General features: G+C 41.3%; 1 protein-coding gene across 2 annotated transcripts in view; it reads left to right on the forward strand.

Moving 5' to 3' along the window:
- The window catches only part of LOC122806915 (inositol hexakisphosphate and diphosphoinositol-pentakisphosphate kinase 2-like), a 1,544,141-nt gene that overhangs the window by 243,861 nt on the left and 1,281,304 nt on the right, over nt 1-18,976 (forward strand). Inside the window, exon 1 of one of the 2 annotated variants that reach the window (XM_044077729.1) lies at nt 5,623-6,427. The exons of the other annotated variant lie outside the window; for it this stretch is intronic. Coding sequence (XP_043933664.1) covers nt 6,344-6,427 — 84 coding nt within the window. The 5' untranslated portion in view covers nt 5,623-6,343. Of the gene's footprint in view, nt 1-5,622; nt 6,428-18,976 lie in introns of those variants that run through there. 2 annotated transcript variants of the gene reach the window in all.

Below are 18,976 nucleotides of genomic sequence, written 5' to 3' on the forward strand. Positions count from 1 at the left end.
ATACTTTGCAATGTGGTTTTGATTCTTTAGAGACCTCCTGCAGGGCTGCTGTTACTGGGTCTGTGCTTAGAAGGCATGCTTAGCTTAAGGAGCAATCTTTGCCTGATCATGTTAAAGCTAAATTGTTGGATGCTCCTTAAAATCAGGACCGCCTGTTTGGCAATAAGGCTGAAGAAGTTCTAAAAAAGATGGAAGATAAAGCTATATCTATGCAAACTGTTAAAGATTTTTTACAAGTTCAGCCTGCTAGATTTAGTAGGCACTGGCCCTCTAAGAATTGGTCCTTTCCATCCCCTTCCAGGTCTTCTCAAGCCAAACCCAGACACAGCAAAAGCCCCAGGTTTCAGTCCCATGGGGCGCACAGGAATATGCAGTGGGGGCCTCCACTTCCAAATCTGGGAATAACAAGACACCCCCCTATGGTAAACAGTCTGAATGACTTCCTTTTAGAATTACCAAGAACTTATCTTTTAACCGCCCCTTTGGGGGGAAAGATTGCTCTTCATGCAAAGAACTGGGAGCTCATTACCCAGGACAAATGGGTTTTAAATATAGTGTCCCAGGGATACAGATTTCATTTCCACACATTGCCAACACCAAACGGGTGGCCAAACCTGCCCCCAAATCAGTGGGCAGAGGCTCAACAACAAGTACTTTCCCTCTTAAGCATGGGGGCTATTCAATTGGTACCAGAAGAGGAAAAGGGACAAGGTTTCTATTCCAGGTTTTTTCTGGTACCTAGAAAAGACAAATCATGGCGTCCAATCCTGGACCTGTCTACTCTAAACACATTTCTGGAGATTCCAAAATTCAAGATGTTGACTCTTCACCAGTTACTTCCTATGCTAGCCAAAGATGCCTGGTTGGCAACTCTAGATTTTAAAGAAGCATACCTGCACATCCCAATCAGGGAATCTTGCAGAAGATACCTACGCTTCAAAGCAGGCTACTTGCATTATCAGTTCTCTGCACTGCCCTTTGGCTTGTCTACTGCGCCCAGGGTATTCACAAGGTGCCTGGCTCCAGTTATTGCATTTTGCAGGCAAAGAAATATTCAAATATATCCATACCTGGACGATTGTCTAATTCAGGCAGAAAACCAGGGCATACTTCTAAACCATCTGGCGTTCGTAAAAAGGGTTCTAACTTGTCTGGGGTACACCATAAATGAAAAGAAATCACAACTGGTACCCTGTCAACAGATTACATTCCTGGGTGCAAGCTTGAATACAACTGCCCGGATGGCTTTCCTCATGCCAGAGAAGCAAATCCATTTGGTAACATACTTCAAACATGTGGCCACAAAAACCCTGCTATCTGCAAGACAAATACTGCAAGCCCTGGGGTTCATGGCCACCTGCATTCTTCTAATTCCATATGCAAGACTGTATATGAGGAAACTTCAGTGGTATCTAAAATGTCTATGGAGTCAACATTGTCACAGCCTAGAAACAATGATTCCTATCATACCTTGCCTACACCTGGAGTTCCTATGGTGGGCAGAGGCCTGCCACCAAAACAAGGGACTATCATTCACGCTACCCCCTGCCACCCAAACCCTAACTACAGATGCATCAGGCTATGCATGGGGGGCTCTCCTGGCAGGGAAGTGCATTCAGGGCAAATGGAACCCAAATCAAATGCACCTATATATCAATCAAAAAGAAATGTTAGCTGTACAGAATGCTCTGATAGCCTTCAAGGACTACATTCTTCCAGGACAACTAATGGTAAAGATGGACAACACCATGGTTATGTGGTACATAAACAAGCAGGGGGGTACACATTTCTACCCCCTCTGCAGACTAGCCATGGCATTGTGGAACACAGCCTTGAGCTACCAAGTGCACCTACAAGTTCAATTCCTGCCAGGAAAATTTAATACACTGGCAGACGGACTAAGCAGAAACCTCATGGACCCACATGAGTGGAAACTGGAACCACAGATTTTCAACATGTTGACAAGTGAATGGGGGAGCCCAGACATAGATCTATTTGCCTCCCCCCAGAACTACCAGTTGGACAAGTTTTGCACAAGGACTCCTCACAAACAAGCCTGGAAAGTGGATGCTCTATCCTTCAGCTGGAAAAACCTATCAGTCTACACCTTTCCCCCTCTGCCTCTGCTCTCCAAAGTTCTACTAAAAGTCAAACAGGACAAACCAAGGATGCTTTTAATTGCTCCATACTGGCTGCGCCAACACTGGTACCCCCTCCCGTGCAGTGTGTTGCAAATATCTCCATGGCACCTGTCTCAGACCCCTTCCCTGCTGTCTCAGCAGGAGAATCAAATTCTGCACCCTCAGCTTCCAGCATTGAACCTTGCAGCCTGGCTAATCACTTAAATTCACCCTTTTCATCTCTCAGCAAACCTGTGATGGATGTCATCTTAGAGGTGAGAAGACCTAGTACTAGAAAACCTTATGCTGACAAATGGAAAAGATTCTGTGCCTGGAACCAATCTTTAGGGATGAGCACAGCAGCACCTAATCTACCTCAGATTTTGCAATACATAACTGAGATGCTTCACAAGGGCCTGTCTTTTTCCTCCATTAAAATCCACGCCTCAGCTATTTCAGCTCACTATAACACAGAACCACTCCTCTTCTGTCATCCTCTACTCAAGTAGTATCTCAGAGGGGCAAAAAACTTGAGACCACCCAGGAGAGCTCCTACTCCTGCTGGGACCTTAACTTTGTTTTGGAGAAGCTCACTCCACCTCCTTTCAAGCCAGCTGCTACTGCAGACTTAAAATTTCTTTCTTGGAAAACAGCCTTCCTTTTAGCAATCACTTCAGCTAGAAGGATATCTGAATTACAGGCCCTTATGGCATTGGAGCCTTTCTTCATCTTTCATGTGGACAGGGTGTCTCTCAGGACCAATCCTTCCTTCATGCCCAAGGTGGTATCCAGTGTGTCTCATAATCAGTCCATCCATTTGCCAACCTTCTTTCCCAATCCACAGAACAAAGGGGAACGGATTCTGCATTCCTTGGATGTGCACAGACAACTTAGATTCTATTTGGACAGGACTAAATCTCGAAGAAAATCTGAACAATTGCTGGAAGCATTTGCTGCAGGGGCAGAGGGGAAGGCTATTTCAAAACAAACCATTTCTAAATGGATAAGCCATTGCATTCATTTCTGCTATAAGCACCATGGAAAACCTATCCCCCAGGGGATCAGATCTCAGTCTGCCAGGGCTGCATCTACTTCTGCAGCCTTTCTCAGAGGTATTCCTACCAGGGATATCCTAGAAGCTGCTACCTGGAGTTCAGTTCATACTTTCACCAAGCATTATCATTTACCAATTTTCTCTAAATCCAGAGCTGGCTTTACCACTGCTGTCTTGCAGGGCTTATAGCTGGCCCTAATGCTGTATAACTCCTTCTCCCAACCATAGCTTTGGGAATCTACCCAAATGTAATGACTGCAACAGTGAAACATGAAGAACATAGTACAGTTGTGTACACTTACCATAAATGTGGATGTTCGAGTGTATTCACTGTTGCAGTCCTGGTTACCCTCCTTCCAGCCCCCTAGTTTTTTCTGGCTATACCTCTACTTTCCTTTACTATGCTTAAAAGCCTTTTTGGTGTATTTGCTTTTGGTCGGCGGTATACTTTTGTGTTTTTGTGTTTATTTGCTCCCCATTAGGGGGCACCTGACATCTGGGGCAAGAAAAGCTGATGTAATGGAGTCGGCTGCATGTTTTATACCCATGATGACCTGACATCATGGAAGAAGGGACAGCAACTGACGCAGGACCCAAGACTTTGTTAATCAGGCCGACTGAGGGCAACCTGGCAGCAGATTACCCAAATGTAATGACTGCAACAGTGAATACACTTGAACATCTATATTTATGGTAAGTGTACACAACTGTACTTTCCACACTGCCGATTCCTTCATTTCCACAAGGGATATTACCAGAAAGCAGCTCTGCTCAACAGCTTTAAAGCAAATAAAGTGGTTTTCCTGGTATATACTGGGGAACTCTACATGTCCTCATTTGTTCTTAAACATTTGCAGCCTGCTCCCCCTGAGAGAGGTGAGCAGGCCAAGCCCCTTCACTCTTCTGCCTCACTGTCTTTTCTCTTTATATTTGTAATTAGCGTCCGTAGCTATAATCTGTTGTCTTGTTTAGATTTTACAGAGCCACTCAGCCAGCTTACTTTGCATCAGCATTTTTCTCTCAGCAAATGTAAACATAAGAAAGATTGTCAGATCATACTGAATTTATTTTTGTTGCAAATGCAATGATTTGTGCTCAATGGTGTGTTGTCAGAAATGGTTATTCCTTCATCGTGGTTGCATCCATGGGACAGGTTTCATTGGTACCCTACAGTAATGGTGCTATGACAGAACGTTGATAGGACACAGATAACTGTCATGAAGTGTATTCACAGTAGGACCACTTTATCACTTTTTCATGAAACAGATCTTTTGTCTCCATTTGTGAAGAACTTTTTCATGTGTCAGGCATATAAATAATATTTCTGCCTGAACTGTAATTGGTAACAGATATCCAAAACATTTTGTTCATGCATACTTCTTCAAACTTTTACCTGAAAAAAAACTCCTGGGAATTCCATGTTAGGATTTAGAAAACCTAATATCAAATCCTTCAACTAACTCAACTTTCCTTTTCACATTTTCTTGTCTTCCCTCCACACACACAGCTCTGTGATGCAGTGTCATGCATAACAGTACATACTAGTGCCTCTGTCTAGTAAATTTTGGATGTCTTTATAAAACAGATTTATTTTTGTGAATGCACAAATGTGGTAGCATGTATACGTGAGAGAATCATGCACCAATGAATACCTCTCAACCTCTTAGAGCAAAAAAAATCACAAAGCCTAAAACGATGGGGGTACAAATAGGGACAGATTTTAAATATCGCTCTTACAAACTTAGAAAGTTGATAGAATAATAGGTTTTGCATTAGCATGAATTTTCTGAAGGATGTGGAGTCTTAAACTCAAATGTTTGTCATTATTTAATGAATTCAGTCCTCACCTATTTGCCAGAAAAGTACAGATTTTAGAAGGAACACACCAAAAATATGAGGCACAAATCTGGACATTCTGTGAAAATCTGTACAGTTGAGAGGTATTTATGACTAAAATTTAACTGCCTCTCTTTACATAGAGTGGGTATGTGTGCTTATGCGTATGACAGACATGCTGACTGCAGTTAGTGTGAATAATGCATGCTTGCTTTTGTATGAAGTTGCATGAATTTCTGCTGGGTTCTTTGTCCAATATACTTGTTTTTTTTTCTGTATAGTAGCTGTACTTTATTGTATGATTTGTTTGTCCATAGAGCAAGGTATATATTTATATACTAGTTTATTGTGTTACTTCTGTGTCCTTATAGGTCATTTGTGTGCAGACATGAATATGTGACATACATTTCTTTGTGCTCAGTTCGTTGACTTGTTTTAAGTTAGTTACACTTTCTCACATACGCTGTAATGTAGGCTTCCAGGCATGTCTCCTTTAAGAATAGTTCCTTCTTACACTAGTGGGTGTGACTTTGTCAGTAAAGATCCATGCCGAGTGTTGTGCAGTATCCTGCTTTTCAGCAGTAGTTTTCACTTCCTGATACAGGGCTTGCTTGGAGTCTTTCTGATAAACACGTTATTAACTTCTGACCTTTGTGATCTAACAAAGTTGCTTTCTTCCTAATGATCGTGACCTGAAATTGAGAAACTCCTCAGTTTACCTTGTTACTTCATTTGTTGTAAGAATAACACGATCAGAAATTCTTTTTAAGACAGTCTACACGCATTTAACTGTTGAACTATGTTTTATACCAAAGGCTCCTTTGCATTTAAGGTCCATCTCAGTTTCCAGGTGTCACACACCTGTGTTCACACAGCTGCCTCCTTACAATTAGTAAGTGTGGACTTGAGAAGGTAGGTCAGCTTTATGGTGCAGAATTTGAAATGATTAACCTGGTACTTGAACTGACATTCATAAACTGCTTCTTGGAGTCTCACTGGAGTTAATTAGTTCAGCACATTTTAATCATCTTGTCCGGGAGAGTTCAGGTAGCTTGTTTTTCCTGATTTGAAAGTCTGAAGGCTGGGTGCAGTTGTGGATCGGTCAAAGGGCAAGCCAGGTACCACAGATCCTGTGTCATTCTACAACATGGTTATCAGAAACTGTAACATAATGCCTGGCAAGATACGTAGGGAGAATAGGGCCCAGAAACAGCACTTTGCATTAGTTGTGCTGCTCATTTCAACTTGCCCAGCACCTTAGTGCCATCTTCGGCAAACCTTACTGCCATCTACAGCAACTTTTGTGTAGTCCACAGCGTTCTACAGTGGTCAAATGGGGACCTTCCACAGCAGGTTCGATCCAGATTCCCTGCCAGAATTTTATGTGTCCAGTAACTGTGAACGTAATGATAAACAGGTGAGTCTTGGCTGGTACCTTTTTTGTATTAATATATGGAGAGGAAAGCTGACTTAGCATTTCCACTGAGTAAAATGTGCTGCTGCTAATAATGTCAGTAAAACTACAGAGTAGCAAGATTTCATGGCTAGATTCTTAAAAAAACAAATTCACTGGTCCAAGTCTGTGTTGATATCATATTCTATGTTTACATCAGAGCATAGCTCTCAACTGTCCAGAATTTTGCTGAATGACCATGATTTTGACTCGTATGTTTGTGCTGTCCCTTGTAAAAATGTTGATTTTCTGGTAAATCACTGTGGATTATGTTCAATTAATATTTAGAGGGCCCTACTTTTTTGATTCAGAAAATGCATGTTGATGTAAAACCTGTTTCTCTATTAACTTTTTAATTGAGATACAGTAATATTTAAAAACTATCACTGATTTTGGCCGTTTGTCTCTCCATTACTTTTGGGTTTGTCCTAAATTCTTTAAAAAAAGAAGTTGAGAGGTGTGGATATTTTTGTGAGGTGGATGTATGGTATACAATTGTGATAATGGAGAATTTTCAGTTTTGTGTGTATTATGCATGCATTTATGGAACAGTGTGTGTTTATAATTGCTCCACAGTGGTTTGCCTTAATATTCGTCATTTGTTTTGCACTGAACAAACAAACAAATACCTGCCTCTGTCTGGTGAAATGCAAATGAGTACAATTTCTAGATGCAGGAAATGGTTTGGGAAGCAGTAGCAGGAGAGAAATTTCTGGATACAGAAATATTTTGGGTGGTAGTACCTGGAGAGATAAAACATTGTTTAATGGTTTGGAGGCAGGTTGCTTGTCCATATTCCAGGAACACGCACCAGTATCTCCGTCTACCTCCTGGTACTACCTGTAGAGATTTGTGAGTGGGTGAACTCCAGAACTACACTTGTACAACCATCTGCCACTAACAGTTTGATGTTAAACACCCTGCAGAGAAAGGGAGTTGTAACAGAACATTTTGCTACGTCACTACCACCCCCTTTGGGTGATCAGAACCTTTCTGTTTGATGGCCAGTGCACATGTGGGCCATCGCTTATTATTAACCTTCTTCATATCAAGTTTAAGTTTGCAAGCTCATCATAATAAGTTATATCCCCAGTAACATGTCACCATTTGGTGGCTCTGGATCCGATTTATGTGTGGCACTTCCCTCCTTATGCACCCCCCCAAATGTTCAACACTTCTACACAGGCAAATAAGGTTACATATAAATCATTTACAATCAGAAAATAAAATATTGTGAAGTGATTTGGATCCGTTATTTCTATAATATAAGGTGTTGTAAAAGAGACGTTTTTCTTGCATTTTACCATGGAGGGTTAAGGCTGCAATCCGCTAATAAAAATGAATACATAAATAAATAAATAAAAATTGAAAATAAGTAAATGAACAAATGCTATTTTACATGGGCAGAAGCTGTTTGTTTAAGCTTTATTTGTTGTCCATTGGACAAAGCAAAGAAGCATGGCACACAAGGTGTCTACATTTGGAAAGTTTGTCTCTGTTAGCGTGTTTATTCATTCTATAATAGTAGTGTTCCTCGAATATGAATCAGATAATGGAGTTAGTGGCAGCCAATGGGGGTTGAATGGGATATCTACTTAAAGAGCACCAGGATCTGCCATCTTCTGGCTTCCTTATCAATGCTATTCTATTGGGTTACTGCTGGAATTTTGTTTTCTCACTGTCAAGTGAAAGATCCGTAGTTGAGAGTCTGTCTCTGCTCTGCCTAATATTTTTGTTGGTATCTCAGCATTGCATTTGCCTGTGAGCTATTACAAAAGTAGCCAGGCACTGTAGTTTTAATAACTAGCTTTTGTGTGATTGTCATCCCATTATTATGTATCAAACCTTCCTTCACTGCTGGTATGGAGGTCTGAGCAAGAGACAGCAGGGAATATAATGGACAAGAGATACTGTGAATCCCTCTAGAGAAGGATAGGGACTCTGCTGTTCATATTGGCAGTTAACTAGATGTGTGTGTGATGCAGGAGTTGTGTATTTCACAAAAACAGATGACACCAAAGGTGTGTGGTAGTCATTTATGTAATTATATAGATGTTCATCGTGCATACAGCTGCAGTCATAACAGAAGGGTTATCCTGCCGTCAGGTGGGTCCTCGGTCGGCCGAATTCCAAAGTCTAGGTCCGGCGTCGGATGTCGTCGCTTCTTCCCTGACGTCAGTGTGGCAGGGGTATAAGAGAACCAGCTGACGCCATTTTCTTTAGTCTTTCTTGCTGCGCGGTGCCCGAAGCAGAAGCAGTTCGCAAGTGCCGGTCGGCCAGCTCCTGAGATTACGAATATTTTTCAACCGAAGCCTTGTTGAAAGCTAAGTACCCCGTTGGTGAACCTTTTCTTGCCTCAGACCAATGTCAGACAAAGTTAATAATTGCATTTCTTGTGGGAAGCAAATACCGCATAAGGATTTCCATTCCCTCTGCATTCCTTGCTTAGGCCCAGACCACGACGTCTCGGCCTGTCGTTTTTGTGCTACATTCAACAGACGCAAGAAAAGGCTCAGGGATTTCCTCTTGCTCCCTCAGCACAGGCCTCTGGCTATCCCTCCTGTCTTAGACATACTAGATGATGTGTATTCAGAGGCCAGCCTCAACCCAGATTCTTCACCTCCAGCTCCAGTCAAGCCTGACGGGTATTACTGGGTTCCTGATTCACACCAATTCCTATAAAAAAGCCATGCGGCTGACCCAGAAACTATTTCACAGGGTCCCAAGGGAATTAAGGCCTCCACTACCAAAAATCCATTACCTTCGGTGAGAGATTCCAGAGCTTTAGAAAGGTGGGGAAAAAAGGTATACACCTCTGCCACTTTAACCATGAGGGCATTAAACTGTCAATTCCATATGTTAAAGTATCAACAGTTTTTGTTATCTCAGTTGAAAAGCAAAATGTCACAACCTGAACAACCAGACTTGAAGGAGTTACAGGATTTGTTGCATAGTGCAGAACAAGTGGGTAAACATACCTTGCAATGTGGTTTTGATGCTTTAGAGGCTTCATGTAGAGCTACTGTTACAGGATCAGTCATACGTAGACATGCTTGGCTCAAAGAGCAAACCTTGCCAGACCATGTCAAAGCTAAATTACTAGATGCACCTCTTCAAAAAGATGTATTGTTTGGTGTTAAAGCTGAGGAGGTATTAAAGAAAATGGAGGAAAAGGCAAAATCAATGCAAACAGTGAAAGATTTCCTACAGGTACAACCACCACGTTTCAGTAGAAATTGGCCTTCAAAAAATTGGTCCTTTCCAGCCACGGACAGACCTCAAAGAGGTAGATACAGGCGCCCGAGGGGTAGAGGGCAATCTCAAGGATCATTTAGAGGCAGACAATGGCAAGCACCTACACCAAGAGGTGGTGAGGATAGTTCACAGCCATTCAGAAAGCAGAGCCAATGACTTTCCCCTTTGCATGCCAAGCAAAGCTCTAATGGCAGCACCCTTAGGCAGAAAACTGGCATTATTTTCGAAAAATTGGCATATTGTCACAAAAGACAAATGGATCCTGGACATTATAGACAGAGGCTACAGATTCCACTTTCACACCCTTCCAAAAATGAGAGGCATGCCAAACCTGCCTCACAATCAAAGGGCAGAGGCACAAAAACAAATTTCAGCTCTCATGGACATGAAAGCTATTCAAGAGGTACCTGCACAAGAACAGGGTCAATGTTTTTACTCCAGACTACTCCTGGTACCAAGGAAGGACAAAGATTGGAGACCTATTTTGGACCTATCCATCCTAAACACATATTTACTCGTACCAAAATTCAAGATGCTCACATTACAGCAGCTTCTTCCCATGCTGGGCAAGAAGTCTTGGCTGGTACCATTGGACCTCAAGGAGGCATACCTGCATGTCCCTATCAGACAAAATTGCAGAAGATACCTCAGATTTCTTGCAGGTTCAACCCATTATCAATTCTCTGCATTGCCCTTTGGCTTATCTACTGCGCCCAGAGTGTTCACGAAATGCCTGGCATCAGTAATTGCCTTCTGCAGACTTCAAGGGATACAAATATACCCATATTTGGACGACTGCCTGATCCAAGCGGACAGCAAACACATACTTCTGAAACACCTGGCGTTTGTAATAAAGTTGTTGAACTCTCTGGAATACACAGTCAACAAAAAGAAATCAAGACTAATACCCTCTCAAACAATAATTTTCCTGGGTGCCAGCTTGAATACAAACACCCAGATGGCCTACCTCATGCCAGAGAAACAAGGGCAACTAACTCAATACTTCAGAAAACTGGCAACCTTCACCAGGCTGACTGCAAGGAAAATCCTGCAGGCTCTGGGATTCATGGCATCTTGCATCCTGCTAATCCCATGTGCAAAGCTGCATATGAGGAAACTTCAATGGTACCTAAAAAAAAAAAAAACTTATGGTCTCAACACAGCCACAGTTTGGAAACAATTATACCACTGATTCCATGTCTCCAAAAGGAATTTCTGTGGTGGGCTGAAGCATGCCAAAGAAACATAGGTCTTCCATTCTGCTTGCCTCAAGCAAATCAAATCATCACAACAGACGCCTCGGACTACGCCTGGGGGGCGAACATGACAGATCGGTGCATTCAGGGCAAATGGTCCCAAAAAGAAAAGCACCTACACATCAATCAAAAGGAAATGCTAGCAGTAATAAATGCTATTATGGCTTTCAAAGACCTACTGCACCCAGGCCAGCTATTGATAAGGACAGACAACACCACAGTGATGTGGTACATAAACAAACAGGGAGGAACCCATTCATATCCCCTGTGCAGGCTAGCCATGTCTCTTTGGAACATGGCTCTGGAATTACAAATCCAACTTCAAGCACAATTCCTGCCAGGCAAGGAAAACACACTGGCAGACAACCTAAGCAGAAATATGACAGATCCACATGAATGGAAGTTGCATCCTCAAGTTTTTACAAAGATAATTCAAGAATGGGGAAGGCCAGAGATAGATCTCTTTGCTACCCACAGAAATTACCAATTGACAAAATTCTGCTCAAGGACCTACCATCCACAAGCCTGCAAAGTGGACGCACTCTCTTTCAGTTGGACAACAATGACAGTTTATGCCTTTCCACCTCTTCCTCTGCTGCCCAAAGTTCTATTAAAAGCCAGAGCAGACAGACCAAGGATGATTCTCATTGCTCCAGACTGGCCAAGACAACACTGGTACCCACTCCTGAGGAGCCTGACACATTCCCCACCATGGATCCTGCCTCTAATGCTTCTTCTATTGACTCAGCACAACTTCAAAACTCTTCACAGTCAGCTGAAAACACTCAATCTAGCCACATGGAGGATTCCTTAAATTCACAACAGACCCTACTCTCCAAGGAGGTGCAGGATGTCATTTTGGAGGCCAGAAGGCCTTCTACTAGAAAAGCCTACTCCGCAAAATGGAAACGGTTTTGTGCCTGGAATCAGAAAAAGGGTCAGAATCCTGGAATACTGAATTTACCTAAAATATTACAGTACCTAGCTGAGATGCTAAGCAGTGGACTTTCATTCTCCTCCATCAAAATCCATGCCTCAGCCATTTCTGCAGAGTACAACACTGATCCTCCTTTATTCTCTCACCCCCTCTTAAGACAGTTCCTCAGAGGGACTAAGAATATAAAACCCCCAAGGAAGCAACCAGTACCTGCTTGGGACCTCAGTTTAATTCTAGAAAAACTGACCCTGTCTCCATTTGAGCCAGCTGCTTCAACAATCAGGCTATCCACTTACCTACCTTTTACCCTAATCCACAAAACAAAGGGGAGAGACTACTACATTCCTTGAACATTCACAGACAGCTTTGTTATTATTTGGACAGAACAAAGCCATTCAGAAAATCAGAGCAACTCTTTGTGTCCTATGCTACAGGTGCTCAAGGGAAGCCTATTTCCAAACAGACAATCGCAAAATGGATAGCCCACTGCATACGCTCTTTTGTTACTCTTTTCATGGTAAAACTGTACCTACAGGCATCAGATCTCACTCCACAAGGGCCACAGCTACCTCTGCAGCTTTCCTCAGGGGGGGTTCCTACCAAAGATATTTTGGAAGCAGCCACTTGGAGTTCTGTGCACACTTTCTCCAAGCACTATCACCTTCCACTATACTCTAAATCTAGAGCGGGCTTTGCCACTACAGACTTACAGGGCATCCTTGCTCCTCCTAGTTCCACTTAGTGCCTACCACCCCTTTTTTAGCTTTGGGATTCTACCCATCTGTTATGACTGCAGCTGTATGCACGATGAACATAGTACAGTTTTGTACCTACCATAAATGTAGATGTTTGAGTGCTAATACAGCTGCAGTCCAGGTTTCCCTCCCTCCTTCCCCTCTTGGGACAGGCATAATGGCTAACACCTCTTCATGCAACCTGATTGGGGTATTCTTTTATGGTGTATTTGCTTGCAACTACTGTTTTTTGATTATATTGCATTGCATTATTACATAAATTTATGCTTTGCCTTCCTTCTGGGGGCACCTGACATCTGGGGCATGAAAAACTGAAGAAAATGGCGTCGGCTGGTTCTTTTATACCCCTGCCGCACTGATGTCAGGGAAGAAGCGACGACATCCGACGCCGGACCTAGACTTTGGAATTCGGCCGACCGAGGACCTGCCTGATGGCAGGATAACCCTTCTGTTATGACTGCAGCTGTATTAGCACTTGAACATCTACATTTATGGTAGGTACAAAACTGCACTTTACATTGGAAACTCATGCTGGTGCCAGATTAAGGACTGGAAACATCTTGTACTTTGTGTTAGATGCAAAACTAAGGCAGTTATTGATAGAACTCACAATGAAGAACACAGTCTTGGACCTTCAAATGCAGATATGAGTGAAGAGGTCTTCTCTCCAAATAGTCTGCATAAATGATGCAGCTGCACCTCCTAGGCAGAATTGCTTACATGCACCACTAAACCCATGTTCTCTTCCATTATTTAAAGCCATTCCAGAGCCTTATCACCCTCTCTGTGCAGTAATGCTCATCATTCCCACTGAAGCTTCCAAAGCAGTCCTTCTTATTTAGTTCTGTGGCACCAAACTACTTCAGTGATGTGGTGTGTTTTGTCATATCTCCCTTTATCTTCTCACATTTTGCTTGAATATTTCTAGCTCTCTGGGTCTTTTCTCATAGTCCATAGTCTCCATTTCCTTTTACATCTCTGTAACCCATCTCTGCTCACCCTTAGCTAGTTAATTACAGGATGAAATCTTACTCTTTAGAGTTCACACAACTAACTGGCCTTTGCCAGTGCTATGTCACACTACACAACATGTTTCATCCTGGTGATATTCCTATATCACTAGCTTTAATTCACCCTTATATATTTGGTTTCTAAATTCTACAACCCCTCCCCAAGCCTTAAGTCCACCCAACTACCAGTTTTACTACTGTGTGTTACCCTTTAGTAACATATACATGCTCTTAACTGGAATAAGGGAAAAGTAGTGAGGACAAGGGTTTGCCATTTGTGGCCCAAAGTGACAAGGTCCATTTTTACCTATCTTTTTTGGAAATGCTCGTCTGGAGCATTTCTCCCCGGGCCTCCGCTGAAAACAGGATCTGTGGAACCTAGTCGGACTTTCCCGGTCAACAAATGTTAAATAAAAAAAAAAAAAAAAAAAATTTTTTATTTCCAGTAGGATTCGTGCATTGCTTGGAATACTGATTATGTGTCACACAGTTCTAGAAAAATCACCCTCTACTCACAAACTGCTGCATAGTTCTAACTCCTAACAAACTGCTGTAATCCACGTCTCTGTCATGACTAAGCCCTGAAATGGTAAAATCTGCCCCCCCACCCCCACCCAAGGATAAGAGAGTTCTCAGTTGACCAGGACCCTGCAGCTTGAACCCTTGTCAAAAGCATTGCAGCTTAGAACAAAACCTTTATGGCAAAGGGCTAGCCCTAATTTAACTGGATGGTAATTGCAACATTCATACTTTTGTCCTTCTCTGGCCACCTTAAGGATACTTTTCCTAACACTTAAATAATTCCTGAGTTCTCCATCACCAGAGTACATAACGTATGATTTTTTTTTTTTGCTTTAACTCCCAGTATACACATACTTGCTCACCTTTCAGGCTGTGTCAGATCATGTTGGAAACTGCCTGCATCACACAGAGCCTGTCTTAATGTCAGAAGGCTGACAAAGATATGTCGAAGAAATGCAGTACCAATACAAACCCCTTTGGCATTCCACTAATCAATAGTTTCTGGTTTCTGCCTTGGCAGTGCCCTTATTCCCTTACTAGTGGTCTGTGCTCTCATACAGTGGACACACTCCATCTTGTTGAGTTGGTTCCCATGCTCATTAGTTTCCTGATAATGTCTTGTGAGGCAGTTATCGTCGAGGACTTTCTGAATTCCACATTCACCACAACCAGTTGACTTACTCACTTGTGAAATTCACTCATTTAGGCTAACACGACCACTACTTTGTGGCTCCATGCATTAGCACAGCTGTTGTACAGTTTGCACATTGTAATCCCTACAACATACTCTGTTGAATTTGCTTCACAAATTTCCCTGACATAGATACAAGTCTGATCGGTCTTTTATCATCCAGTCTTGCCTTTACCGTCATTTGTGTAAAGAAACCTCCATTTCCACCTGTCACTCTAGGAAAAAACTGCAGAGCTTTATCGATACTTTACCCAGAACATTTCCCACCAAGCAGAGGTTCCTCCTTCCCTTGAGTCCCTTATCTTCTTTCTTTATCTTCTCCCTAGTCAACTTGTCTTTCTGTCTGTCCAAATCTCTGATAATTTTCCTACAAGTGCTTGTGACCTCCTTTGTATAGAGAGGTAGAAAGTTTAGTATATGTTAGTGTGGTTTTCCACTTACTTATATATATATATATTCTAACATTATTTTGGTATCCCAGTTTCAGTTTGATGGCCAGTTTGATTAAAAGATGCATTGTCTTGTAAGAGTACTTTAGTATTTGCAATAGACACTTTGCAGCTGTCACTGCCTCATCCCTGCACAGTCGTTTCTTAATCCCATGCATCCTTGAGTCCCTCTGTTGGCCTACACTGTATCACTGCCTTAGATACTTTCTTCCAGGGCTATATCACTATGTCTCTGAAATAACATTTCTTTTGTTTTGTTATAAGCCTTTCTAGTTCCAGCTGGCACACATGTCCAAGCTTCTCTCTTTTTGTATTTTATTTATTTTTATTTTATTTAACATTTGTTGACCGGGAATGTCCGACTAGGTTCCATAGAGCCTGTTTTCAGCGGAGGCCCGGGGAGAAATGCTCCAGATTTTCTTTAAACCATCTGTCCTGCTTATCCCATGATGATACACTGTTTCCATATTATATAGCACTCAATATATGCTGTTGCAATGTATGTATTCTGAGATGTATGTAAGATGATGTTGTAAGATGTTTTTATGTATGGCTGCAGTGGTGCAGCGGTTAGTGTTGTCTGCTCACAGCAAGAGGTTCTTTCGTTCGATTCTCTGCTGGAACGCCTTCTGTGTGGAGTCTGTATGTCCTCCCCACGGTTGAGTGTCATATAAAGACATGCAGGTAGGTGCATGCGTAAATGGGTGTGCCTTCTTTGAAGGTTGGGTATCGGGCTGGCAACTCGGCACTGTAAAAATCCACTGCCAATCGTAAGCAGAACGGAGTTCTGTTGTGTGGCGACCCCTAACCGGGAAAAGCCAAAAGACATTACTGTGTAAGATGTTCTTATGAAACTGAACATGTTTAATTTTGGCCACAGCACTATCAAATGGAACCAATGTTACCTGGAGAATAAAGACATTTCAAGTCCACACTAATGACCTCTTATCTTCACTTGGCACCCTAAACACCAGAGTGCCACACACTTTAATTATGGGTCCCATTCTATTTTCATTGTTTATAAATGATCTTACAGATGACCTCTCATTCCTTGATGTCATACTGTATGCAGATGATATCCCTGTGTTACAAGCCTGTAAATCCCTTCTGTTCCGCAGAACAAACAGCAGTCCTTCTTTAAGCTATGTAACCAGCTGACTTCCATCATCTACCCCTTATTAACATCTTAACAACACTGATAAATACAGCACCATTTCCCTTGTTACTGAATACAAACACCTAGGACATAACCTTGACCCTTCTCTAAAATTTTCAAATCAGAGAGAAAATAACTAAACTAGTACTATTTCAACATAAGGTCTGCTACAGAATCTCACATTTACTCTCAATTACAGCCTGCTTTTCCCTAGCCAAAAATGCTCTTCTCAATAAATTAGAATATTGTCTTTTTCTAATTACCTTTCACTCAACACAAAATTCCCAAAGATGTCAGATAACCGATAATAAAATTTGCAGATTTTCCCTCCTTGCTGACAGCGGATCTCATCACTGTAACCTCCCACAACATCTAAAATGGCTTCCAGTCACTAAAAGGTCACCTTATTTCCTAGGTACTCTTATTTACAAAACACTAAATAGTAGCTATTACATACCTTTGAGATGAAAAACTACCCATTCAAGACCAGGTTTACTCCTTAAGATGTACTCAGGAGAAAGCTAATACATTAAGCAGACCTCCATATAAAACAGCTACTGGAAAGCATGCCTTCTTCCAACTAGACCAGTCATTATGGAACTGGCTCCCACCTTAGTGAGAGATTCAAGGCCCTTTAATTGAGTTCTGAAATGCCTTCTCTGAACATTTGCAGATAGAAACTGAGTTTAACAATGTTTTAACCTCGCCATTTGCTATCAAACAGCTTATTGCCACCAGCAAGACAGTCAGTATGAAGTGCTGAATTCTAGCAACATGCTACCTTTAACATGACTGTCTTTCCTTCTTGTTATGTTAAATGTTGTCCTGCTTTTTTCTTGAAATGTTGAAATTCAAAATGCACTTTATGTATATACTGTATTGTAAACAACTTTGGTTTTACTGTTAATTACTTTGCTGCAACAATTTTCTATACATCAGTATCTGTAACAATCATAAAGATCTGCAACAAGAATATGCTTGTTGCAAGACTAAAACATTAAATTGTGCATGTGTTTTTTTTGCAAATAGAGTAGGTAGAGAAATTTGCCTTTACCACGAGTGAGTGATCTCAGAGTTAATATATATATAATTACTAGGGAGAGTGGGTGGTGTGTGTGTGTGTGGGGGGGGGGGGTTCAACTGCATAAAATTATGTTTTTGTTTGTTTTGTAAGGTAGATTCTGCTTGTGCCAAGGCTGCTTCTTGGCGCATTAGTGAAAATTTGTCAGTTATATTGTCTTCAACCTTTTCCAGTTGCTATTGTTGTAGTTGACCTTGGGTGTTTTATATTAAATGTGGTACACCCATATATATAGAGAGAGAATGGGAGAGAAAAAGAGAGAGAGAGAACTAGGGATCTACTGAAGTTAATCTAAACCTCAGTAGATTACACTAAAAACATTGACTAGAAAAGGCTGGAAAAAAAACATTTACAAGCTAATGTTGTGCATTCTCTTTTGCACAACCTTGGACAATGCAAAAGAAATCTATTGTTTTTTTGTAGTGGGGTAAGCCCCACTGCTCCCTTCCATATGCCCTGCTTATATGTACCAACTCTGAGATTGCACATTCCCTAGGGAAGGGGCATAGTTCCCAACTCCAGGGTTCTTTTTTTTTTGTGCATGTGTGCACGTGTCTGTCTTTCTGTCAACAACACGTAAGCAGTTTTGATACATTGTTTCATTATTGCATTGTTGCATGGTTCCATTTGGATATGGCTAACGTTTGAGAGTGGTCTATGTAATTCAGCAAGCTCATTATACTGGATCTCTGCGGATGTACATCTGGGCTGTTTATGGGAATCTTGTTGGAATTGTAACTTTACATTATAGACTAGGTTTGAAGATAAATGACAATGAGAGTCATGGTTTGACTTTTTTTTGGATTGTTTATTGCCTAGCTATGAAGAAGTATTAAACTTACATTGTATGTTGCTAGTTGTTTCCCTGTTTCAGGACATTTCAATTGCAGTAAATAAAAATATTTATGCAACCACAAATGGAACTGCAAGTTTCAGGTTGTGAACAGCAAACAGATTATGCAATAAACATTTTGTCTTTGTGAACTTGCTTTATGCTACAGAGAGAGTTCAATTTTTAATTTTATGTACTTAACTGTTTTTACCTGTAGAAAAGTGTCGGACAAACTATTGCCTGTTTCTGTAGATGTTATATTAATTTATGTGAATTTTATACAGAGCCATTTGCCTTTGACTAATGATACAGCCTTGTAATATCTCATATTTTATATGTCATTGCTATCAGTTGATTTACTTTTGTTATGCATTGTACTTAGGACCAAGTTATTCAATAAAATTAAAGTTGAAAATGAAAATATCCCTCTAGTAGGGTATTCGTAAGAAATGACTTATGTCAGCATACTTGAAATGACAAAGGAGAGACGAAACAAAATGAAGAAATGTTGAAGATAAATTCAATAGTTATCTTGTACATACCATTGAGTAGGGAATATATATGATTAA

This window comes from Protopterus annectens, chromosome 7.part0, assembly GCF_019279795.1.
Source record: "Protopterus annectens isolate FY-2018-M chromosome 7.part0, PAN1.0, whole genome shotgun sequence".
Lineage (NCBI taxonomy): Eukaryota > Metazoa > Chordata > Ceratodontiformes > Protopteridae > Protopterus > Protopterus annectens.